Genomic DNA, 11,385 nt, shown 5'->3' on the forward strand with positions numbered 1-11,385 from the left:
CAAACATATATACTAAAATAAACTACAACTATTCTTACTTTGCGGGTTTTTCACTTATCCCGTGTCTTCAGGGTATGGATCCCCTGCGATAAATGAAGGACTACTGTATTGGAATTTCTGATCTTTAAACTTTTCCTGAAAAAGGTAAAATATCAACTTTGACTTTGCTCAGATCAATACAAAGTGGATTCAAGTTTTTCCAGCAACATATTTCACATAACTTTTTTTTTTTTTTTTAACGTCTCCTTCGGACGAGTAAGCAAACCGAAGCCTTTTTGTTTAGGGTAAACTCAGCCGTTTAAATCACAGTGAGATTTTGATTTGTTGTTCTATCCGAGTGCACCATTAGACTCCCATTTACCGGAGCAGCTTCAGATGGGTGCGTTGTTAGAGCTCGAGTATCGATTGACCTCCTGCAGGTGACAAAAATGAAGTCTTGAGCAGCATTTTCCTCTTAGAAGCTTGAAGTGACTGTTGTGTTTTTGCTCAGTGGAAAGCTCCGCGGCTGTGACTGTGTGTTGCTCTTTAGGTTGTTAGGAATCATAGATGGAGGATTACCTCTCCCCTGGTCTTTTCTGTGAGCTGATAACAGATGGTTTGCTTGTGCTGGGGGAGAATACGGCTTTGATCAGAGACAACAGCATCAAAGGCGTCATTAAACACTCCTAATCTGGAGCGACAACGTACAAGAAGCTTTTAACAGTAATGGGACTCTGGGAGAAGTCTCCTGAAGCTGGTCCATCCACTCCGCTCCAGGAGACGAGAAGGACTTGGATAAACTGGTGTTTGGAATGTCCTTTGGTGATTTGCAAATGTTTAACGGTCGAGTGAAACTGGAAGTATTGGGACTGACTTTGTGTTAACATCTTTGCTTGACTTGTTGTTTTCTACCACAGGGATCATTTCAACCTTCCTGCACGTCCATCCTTTCGGAGCCAGCATCGAGTACATCTGTTCCTACCTGCAGCGTTTGGACGCCAAGGTAACACTCGCATGAATGAAAACGCCCACAGTGGAGCAGTTGAACGGAGCTGGCCCTCAGTTCCACTCCAGAATACATCCACCGATCCTTTTGTGTCCCCTACTGGGCTGACTTATGGATTTGTGCAAGGGCTTGCACTTAATGCAGCCGGCTCTCCTTAAACTTTTTACGAGCCTTCAGCAGAGACAGATGGTTTTAACAGAAGTTCTCTGAATCACGATCACTTATAAGAACAGTTTTACATCTTGTAAAAATACACTTACCCTTGGGCTTAATTTGAGCCAGATCCTGCCAGAACCGGATCCAGGAATTCTCTTATTTTGACAGGGTACATTCCGGTAACCGTTTGCTTGGATCTTTTAACTCTCAAGCTTACTAATAACAAAAAGTTATGAACAAATTTGACTGCATGGAACAAGTAAAACCTATATTGGATATAACAACAAAGTCCATGCGCAATAATCCTTGGATATTTAATCTGAAAATGGTTCCATAAACACTCATTTTAAACATAACCACTTACGAGCTTCTTAATATCACATCAGAGCTGCCCGTAAAAGTTCAGTCATGGGCAATTTAATTTAAAACACAAAAATATAATTAAACAGCACATCTAAATTGCAAATCAGTTTTACAGTTTAAATGGGTCATTCCTAAAAATATGATTTATTAACAATATGAGAGAAATGTTTGATGGGTAATCTCGTTGTGTATCCACATTATGTACTGAAACAATGGTGCCAATTTGTCAAAATAACAGCTATCAAAATGTCAAAAAGACCATCCAGTTTACTTTCATTAAAAAAAAAAGTCTTCTCATTGAACAACTAAACCGAGAATTGAAGCACATGAAGATAGTAGCAATGGAGATGGACAGACACAACTCTGCTTCACAGCTTATGGCCTTGAAGTTTAACAGCTGTGCAGGCTCCACTTCACCAAGACAAAACAACTCAACCGCACACACATTGTTTATATAACATTTGACATTAGTAAGTGAGACACATCCATGACCTTTACATTCCCATCAATTTGTCTCAATATAACATCCTAAAGAAAACCATATTTTAATAATTTACCATTTTAGTGTCAAAAGAAAGCTGCATCTAAGGTATGTAATTTATCAGCATCTTTAAGATAATTTGTAAAACTTCTGGAAAATTCAGGAAGAATTTTGATCTGAGCCATGTTGTATTCTTACAATAGAGCGTCTTGTCCAAAGAGGTGGATTAACGGAAGACTCACTGACTCAAGTGATCACTGAAGATCAGTCAGAATACAAGTTGATAACATAAAATGAGGTCTGCCATTCTATCTCTGGTGAAATGAATCCAGTCATCCATCCTTTAAAAGAACAACACATTCACCCTACAGTTTGTCACGTGTTCAGAGAACCGGTGTATAATCTGTTCAGTCAGAACCATAAAATAATCATTCCTCACTTTTCTTCTTCTTGTGTCTGACAGCACTTTGTAATGTTAGCTCAAACGAGTTTCTCCGGTATGTTTGTTGATTTAAATGGGCCATAGTTACACAGAGGAACAATGTGGAGGATCAGCTCCAAGCAGGCGTCTTTACCTGAGGAAAAAGTCATTTTATGGACGTGAAGCAGACGCTTTCTGTGCTCAAAGGGTTTGTCAACTCACTTGAGGTAGAAACGCTCAGCTTGAGAAAAGTTGTGATTTTTCTTCTTTAGTAAGTCCATAAAGTTTAACAAAACTAGACGTTTAATTTGCTGTAAAACCATTAAAATAAAATAAAAATGAACGTTGAAACCAATCACCACATCATTGCTTCAACACTTCTTTTAATGAAGTACAACTATTTTATTCCAGACTTTCTGATTAGATTTGTTTAGTCCTATTGTGACTCTTCTTTGCCAGATAAATAAAATAAAAAAGACAAAGACGCTCTCACTTAGCAGCTGGGATGAAACTCTCAGATTTAACTTTGCTCATCAGTTGATGTCATCTGTGACAAAAATTCCAACTTTGTCCTGATTTTTTTTTTTCTTTTCACACATTTATAAGAAATTCTGTTTATTGAATATTTTCGTCATCACCATGAGTCATTCTCACATTCTCATGCATGCAGAGTGTGACAGTCCTCTCTCGTGGCTCTTTTTTTTTTTTTTTACTTTATTTAAATTGTTTATGTTCATGTGTTAGCCCACGCTTTTCTGTCTGTGTGCATCTGATTCTTTTTTTTTCTTGTGCATCTGTTGTTCCCACGCTGGCTCTCTGGCGCACACACACCGAGCAGCCCACAGAGTTTTGTCAATACCTGGCCAGACTCCCCAACAGCAAGTCTTATCTGGTGGCTCCACACACACCGCTTCATTGTAAAAACGACAAAACCTGTGTGCGTGACGGACAATAACATGTCAATTCATCAGAACTGGGCTCGAACGGTCTTATTAGCCCAGCTCTCTGCAGACTGTCTCCTACAGTAAATTCTGACAGTCACCTGGGATCTCAGCTGACCAAGTAATCCTCAGCCCAGTCGAGTGAGTGAAGGGTTTGTCAGTTTCCACGGTGGTGTGGTGTCAAAAAGTATAAAACGTGATCATTGGAGCAAATCACTGGGTGACACGGGCAGGTGATAAGCATTTTATATGTCCGTCTTCAATATTCTCTGAAATATTTGTTCACGTGAAAAGAAAACCAAATAAACAAAAAGGAAATGACATTACTGGTGCATAATTGAGATCAGGGCTTTGAGATGAGCCGTAGTTCAGTAAGATGATAATGAGATGTAAGATTGTAAGATCCTGAATGGGTTTTCTAATGTCAAAAATATTTATGTTCATTTGTGCTGCCGCTTTAAGATAGTCAGTGGTTGCTGCAAGTTGTTGTTTGTCCCAGCGGAGTTACCGTAGCTTCCTCCACAGTGGCCCCAAGGTGTAAATGAACAACATTTGAAAAAACTGAACTAATTTGAAAAAACAGACTTGCATTAAGCCAAAGCGGAAGTGGCCAAAGCGGAAGTGGCCAAAATAACATTTGAAAAAAGCAGAATTACATTTGAAAAACTTAATTACCTTGAAGATCCTGCCGAGTTTTTCCAGCATTATCTTTTTCTTTAAGCTTGAACAAAACATAACTCTCCATTTCTACAGGCTAAAGGCTAGCCTGCTAACTTCACCTCTGTTGTGTATCTAATGTAATTCCTTTTTTTTTTTTTTTTTTTTTTTTTTGCCAAATGAAATTCTGTTTTTTCTGTTGTTTTTGTTGTTTTTTTAAATGTAATTCTGTTGTTTGTTTGTTTTCTTTCCAATGTTGTTCATTTACACCTCAGGGCCACCGTTGTTTTCATCTTTTTTTTTTACTTTTTTTCTGCTGAACCCTGAAGATTTTCTGTCTGTAAATAATAGTTGAAGTTGTCGTAGCATGACTGTCTTTAAGAATGACTTTGAAAGTTTTGATTTGTCTTTAAACTTCCTGTCATAAACACAATGCTAACCACTTTAGCTTTTCTATGACATTTACAAAGTAAAGTTAGCCTCTGTGCTAATTGTTGGTCTGTGATTAACAGGGTTTTTACATTATTAGTGTTAATGTACACTCCTTATGAAAACCTATAAATGAGTGTTTATGTAAAATAAGGCATCATTTAATCCAACAAAGTTAAGTCCTCTGGACGCTTTCTGGATGACAGGGAGGGGACGGACTCCAGAAACCATCTGAGCACCTTCAAACTGGTTGACCCACTATGTGAAGGTGCTATTTATAAGACGGAGTTTGTTGTGGCTCCTCAGACTGATGAAGTCCTTTGGATGAAAGACAAAACATTTCAACAAAAAGGAACCGTCCAGAGGACCTGACTTAACTTTGTTGGATTTTTCTGCCTGGATTACTGAGAATGAATAAGGATGTTTTGAACTTGTCATTTAAGTTTCAAAATAATTGAAATGCCTCAATAATTCTTTGATAATCTCATCCCAGCCATCAGAATCCTAACTGGACTGTGAGGTGCCTAAAGAGTCCCACCCCTAATATGAGTCTTAACTAGATTAGGGAAAATAAAAGTTTAGGTTATTGCGGTTTTGAAAGGACGAGTGAAACATGAACATTTATCTTAACGAAAAAGAACATTTAAGACGTAACAATTTAATCTGGTTCTTTACAGCACAACAAAATGATCTGGTTCATTGCTTACCGTATCGATAAAGTTTTTGTTAAAGCACATTTACAGCGTTCCGCCAGTAAAAAAAACAAAACATTGCATTGTGAGCAGTGTTACTGACATTCTGTAGCAGTAGTGTTGGTGTTACAGCTTGTTCATACAAACATCACATGACAGACACAACCAGGAGTCTGGTCCCACAAAGTTTTAACAGCAACATCTTCAAATCAGCTCCCAAGCAGCCACTGAGCGACGGGAGTGAAAGGGCTGTGCTGATGCAGTCGACTTGTCTCCATCAGCTCTTCTCCAGCTGTCCTTTAGATTTAAGACAAGAAAACAAAACCCTGCAATAATCAAACCTGGAGAAGATGAAAGCACGACTGACCTTCTCTGGGTCTGATAATAGGAGCCAAGAACTGATCTTCAAACACGATGCTTTGCTCCGCAGAGATGGATAAATTGCTCTCGATCAATAAAGAAATCACGGCTGTGCTCTCAGATTCTTCAGGTATCCAAACGAGACTTGTTGTAAATAATGGAACCGTTCTCTTTGAGTGCATTTATAGATGGTGAAGACGCACCAAATGATAGCAGTACACTAGTTTAACACAGGGGATCTGTACTCTGAAGCCCCGCGATAAGTAGAAAAACGCTAAGTAGAAATATTAGTACAATTAGAGTAGTAGTTTATTTTAGTATTCATATATATATATATATATATATATATATATATGGCGTTTTAAACCCTTCCCACACGCTTGCAATATTCTAAACAATGTTTCTAAACGCTCTAAAAGAGCACAGAATGTCATGATTTCAGCTCTCTGCCTCCTCTGCTCTTTGCCACCTGCAAGCGCTCTTGGCCACGCCCACTTCTCCGCTCTGCACGAAGAACGGCTGATCAGCTGCAGCAGGAAGCGTATCCTGCAGCGTGAGCTGCACAGAGGTGCAGCTGGTGCTAAATCATTTTAAATAATTTATTTTAAATAAAAAATGTCATGCCAATCGTGCAGCTCATCCATCAATCAGCCAGTTGTGTGTCATGTCCAATTTTATTTTGAAAAACCGCCATAGAGCGAGTCCGCGATAAACGAACCGCGAGTAGTGAGGGACTACTGTATACCTGTAAGACATGGGGTCTCTTCATTGGTCGTTTGTTTTTATCGTTTTAATAATGTTTTCCAATATAAAGAATAAGAATTTGAATAGAACAAAATCAGTCTTTTGCTGGATTTTTATGAAAATGTTTCTTCATTCACAGAAAAGACCCAGTGGTTTAACTGAACTGTGATGTTCTAGTATGAGACTTGTTGAGAAATTCAGGAAATATCCAACATCATTTTGTAGAATATTGAAAGAGAGGAAAATCGACTTTATTGCTCTTTTTATTTATGCATGTTTGATTCTTAGCTTAGGTTTACAGAAACAAACGGTATTGTGTTAATTTTCAGCTAAAATGGTTAAAGAAAATATCCCATTAAGATATCGATAGAGAACTATCAAACTCCAAACAGAAAACAAACGCAACATGTCAGAGCAAATGGCTGATAATAAATCTACAACTTTGTGTTCTTTGTAGAGCTCAGCCCTGTGTGCAAAGGTCACATGCTTGTTTGTTTGTTTTTCCCATGTCTTGATTTTGTGTTTATTTGCACTTCAGTTGTGTTTTCATACGTAATTAAAAAAAAACATCTGAATGGGACCAATACCATGATCTTAAAAAATAATCAAATTTTAACTACTATACGAGTTTGACTTTAAAATGTTGGATTGCTGTTCATAACCATCATGTAGAAGACGTTTAAGTGTGGTTCTGTCGCTGAGCACATGTTGACTCGTCGTTCCTCCGTCTCTGCAGATCAACCCCGGCGAGGTGGAGGCTCTGCTCTCTCGGCTGCCCTGCACCTTCAGACAGGAGCTGACTGGTGTCGGAGCCAGTTTGGAGAAACGCTGGAACTTCTGCGGCTTCCAGGGCATCAAGAGCACTTAGTTTCTGTTCGCTGACACTTCTGGGACGTGGAAGAGACGACAGGCAGCAGAGACACCGTAGACGTGAAAGATACAGTAAAAAAAACAAACATGAAAGCTCACAGCTATCAAAGAGTCGGGACTGTACCTGACTGTACAAGGATGCAGAGGACTGATCTCAGATCAAGAGGGAATGTTATACGAGAGCTTCGGGGACTGTGTGTAGGCGGCAGGAACTTAACAGCCCATCGCCATGGTTACAAGGACGTTGATATTGAGCAATGATGGAGACCTCAGGAGCTTGATCTTGGAGTTTCTCTGTACCTGCAAAATATTTTTAGACACGATGACTCCGTAGAAGTTGCAGAGGAGCACTGGATTCTCCGTCACTGGATCATTACGTAGTTTTGCCCACAGGAGCAGGGCGATGTGCGCTTTGAGCCGACACGTGGCTCTGCACGGCGTGGGCCTGGTCTGCAGGGCTGATCAGGGAAGACGTCAGGGTTGGCCTGAGCACTCGGACCCTGTGGACCCTTCGGCCTCCCAGACTCTCCTCTTTTTGCTGTTCCTGGTTTGTAACATAGATCTAAAATGAATATATTTCTTCATTTTCTGTAAAGGCTGTCAACCGTTGCATAGAATCATTTGTTGTAATACACTGTAAATGCTTGGATAATATTTTTGATTATAAAAAGCGTTTGAGTATAGAGACACGTTTCTGTGTTTTTTGTCTTTCTGGACAGGCAGTTATTCAAACACCTCTATACCTGCCAATCCTTACGAAACACACATCCATTCACCTGCACTAGACAAGTGAACTGCTTCCGTTTGTGCTCACTCTTGTTTGAAGAGCTGTTTTTGTTATTTTTCTGCGTTTCCTTGTTCCTACAAAAGCTGTACTCGAGGCTGGCTTTGTAACGTTGCGTAAGGGCATTTGTGTCTTTCAGAAGCCAATTAAGCCTGGCCCTCAGCCTGGCCAGAGCCAGAGCGTTCACATCACACTTAAACGGGAAGCACACCTAGGGGATCATGTTAATGATGCTTAATTGGTGAGGCAGCCGGTGTGTGCAAATGTGCATGTGTGAGTTTTCTGGCACAGCTGACACAAAACTGCGTTTGTGCACCGTTTGCCTGGATCTATGCATTAGATGGTTGTACTGCTCTTTTACAGAGAGGATTATTATTCTCCACTTTCAGCAAATGGAGAGCTTGTGCCACCAGGACTGGAGCTTCTCCCCGTAAGCTCAGATATTTTTAATGTACCTCCACTGAATCATTTATTGACCAGTTTTCTTCTCCAGTTGCTCTGGGAAACAAGTTTATTTAATAATGTCATTGTCCTGTCATTTGGACTTCCCAGTCTTCTTTTTGGGGTTGGAAAAAAAAACATGCAAGACATCTTCATTGTTCATGAACATCTAGGCTGGTAAACTGGTTTAGGTTTGGTTTAAAAGTGAAATCTAAGTAGACTTCTAAATTTGAACTAGAATTTATATTTTTTTATGTCTTGGTGGATACAACTTTAAATTGATGCATCTAAATAAGCAACTAGTTACAATTTAGGCAATGACCAATTATTCACTTTTAAACCAAATATAAATCAGTTTTAGCTTAGGCATACAGTCTAATACAGTGGTTCCGAACTCTAGTCCTTGAGGAACGCCATCCTGCAACTGTTAGTTGTTTCCCTGCTTTGACACACCTCATTTGAATGAATGGGTGATTAGCAGGCCTCTGCAGAACTTGAAGTAATTAAATCACTGAATCAGGTGTGTTGGAGCAGAAACAAGTACGGTTCAAGGTTCTTTATTGTCATTTGCATCACATGTGGTACATGAGGTGGAACGAAATTGTGTACACAGGGTCTCAGTTACACCCAACAATAACAAAAATATAAAGTGTAAAAAGAAACAGTAAATATTAAGATATAAACTAAGATATGCACTAAACACTAATAATGTAAAACAATACACGGAACAACAGCAGCACGAACACGAGTCTTTGTGGTTGGATGAGTACGAGTGAACAGTGTTCCTTGAGGACCAGGGTTGGGAACTGGTCTAATAGACACCATTTAGACATCTATACACAGAGACAACTTAAAGACAGCTAAACAACTTCTAGTTGAAATGTAGATATCTGTTAAACATTGACTTTTAAACTACATGAAATTGGTTACATGGCTGAAAATAGACGTCCGTCACAACTTAGAAATGTACTTCCACGCTAAATCACTGATTCCCATCCAACTGTTATCTTTACCCACTTGTTCCTTTCCTGTCATGGTCACTGGTGTCCATGTCCAGCAGTCTTTGTGGGAGAGGCAGGAGACACCCTGTACACGTAAGTCCATCACAGGGACACATGGAGACATTCACACCTAGGGACAATTTAGAGTTACTGATCAGCCTAACGTGCATGCTCTTGGCCTGTGGGAGGAAACTGGAGTACCTGGAGGAAACCCACAGAAGCAGGGAGAGAACATGCAAACTCCACCCAGAAAGGTTCCAGGTCGGGATTCAACCCGGCAACCTTCTTCTTCTTCAGGTGTTGCCACAGCGAACTACAGTCATTCAACCTTTATTTATACAAGTTAATCCCATTGAGCCTCCGGGACTCTTTTACAAGAAACACTTTAATTTTTTAACAAACAGTGATGACAACAGTGGACAACAATAACAGCCATAAACAATCATAAAAGATACGTACAAATTTTATTTTTTTTAACAAGTTAAAATAAAATGACAACCAAAAGGAAATGTAACAACAAAACAGAAATGCTAAAAACAGGAACATGTCTGCATTGGTTTTTCCCAGAAACTTAACTCACACAAAGACTTGGCTGTTGTTTTTGCGCTGGATGTCCTTCCGGACGCAACCACAGACCACCGAGCTACCACAGGTCTCTGTGTGGAGCGGAGAGCTGCCATCTAGGGTACCCGGGGAAGCAGATAACAGGGGTTAAAGGTCTTGCTCCAGGGCCCAGAGTGGGGCAAATGAAGGTGGATGCAGGTGTGGGTGCTTCACCTATCCCACCCACATTTTTCATGTCTGAACTGAGAGTTGAACCGGTGATCTTCTGCTCACAGTCCCACCTTCTCTACCCTCTGCGCCACCACTCCCTCAGATTCCCAGTAATTCCAAGTAACTGGACACAGTTCTAGTTTAGTGTCCAACCTAGAAAGTAAAGGTGTTTGTAAGTAACCTTCACATGGTGAGCACCTTTCTATTCTTATAACTAAACCAACAGTAAGGATGTTTCACTGACAAGGACGAGGTTTGCAACTTTTGTCCATTAACGAGCAGGGAATGGAGAAGCAAAGAGGATTTTATGGGATGCACATCTGTCAGTCTGATGGATTTGTTTACAAGTTAAATGTAGTTTGTAATCTCCAACCCGTCATCAGCCATTATGATTATTCAGGTTTTTGTGAAGTCAGCAGTAAGTGAGTCTTACAAGGTGTTTGTTGTGATAATGGTGTTACTGTAGGTTGAGAAAAGTGTAACTCTATCATTCTTCTTAGCTTCTGTCTTTCCTGACAGTGCAGCTCGGGTTGTGTGAGATGTTGCCTGTATGCAGTTGTGCATCGTTGCACTTTTACACTTCCTCTCCACGCTGCGTGCCTCAAGCTCCGCAGAACATCCCCGAGCGCACCTCACGCCAACCTCTTCTCTTTCTGACTCGCTACGTCTCTGCCCTCCCTGACACAAACAAAACACCAACATGGTGCGCTCTTGTCTTTCAAATGCTGCTTTTCCGTCTGGAGTTTTCCTCCCAACTGAGCTGCCATTCCTACGCACTGATAGACTCGAGACACTCGCAATTTATCTCCTTTACAGCTGTTTGTGTCTGTGCTCGGCGCGCACGTGCTTGTGATTGTGCTTCAGGTTCTCGGGCATCACACGAGGAGGTAAACACAGACTAATTAAATCCACCGGCGGTCCCCCGGTGAACACCGCTCTCCGTTCATTGCTGCCTTCTCATTACCGTGACGCAGTCAGGAGCCGCCTCATTATTTCCATTCAAGGTGTATGCAAGCAAACGGGTGCAATTCACCTCAACAGTGAGTATGCCGGAGGACGACTCATTTCTCGGAAAGGCGCTGGGAGAGATATTAGAGGATGTCCGTGGGCATCTGCAGATGTTAAGCTTGAACAACCTGTTCCCTAAATTTAAGGGCCTGAGCAACAGACTCTTCTTGGTGAACGTGTAAATCCTTGTTTGCAGTCGTCTGTAATTGGATGTGAGGAGATAGACAGCTTCCTTTGGGTGATCATAACGCTCCAGCAACACCTAATTATTATTTTCC

At 40.6% G+C, this 11,385-nt stretch overlaps 1 protein-coding gene across 1 annotated transcript in view; it reads left to right on the plus strand.

The window, feature by feature from the left end:
- enox2 (ecto-NOX disulfide-thiol exchanger 2) overlaps positions 1-7,428 on the plus strand; it is a 171,200-nt gene extending 163,772 nt beyond the window's left edge. The window contains exons 14-15 of the mRNA XM_037675199.1: positions 897-982; positions 6,966-7,428. Of these exons, the coding sequence (XP_037531127.1) occupies positions 897-982; positions 6,966-7,097 (218 nt within the window). The 3' untranslated portion in view covers positions 7,098-7,428. The remainder of the gene's footprint in view (positions 1-896; positions 983-6,965) is intronic.
- The last annotated feature ends 3,957 nt before the right edge of the window (positions 7,429-11,385 follow it).

The sequence above is a fragment of the Nematolebias whitei genome, chromosome 4 (genome assembly GCF_014905685.2).
Source record: "Nematolebias whitei isolate Nwh7 chromosome 4, NemWhi1, whole genome shotgun sequence".
Lineage (NCBI taxonomy): Eukaryota > Metazoa > Chordata > Actinopteri > Cyprinodontiformes > Rivulidae > Nematolebias > Nematolebias whitei.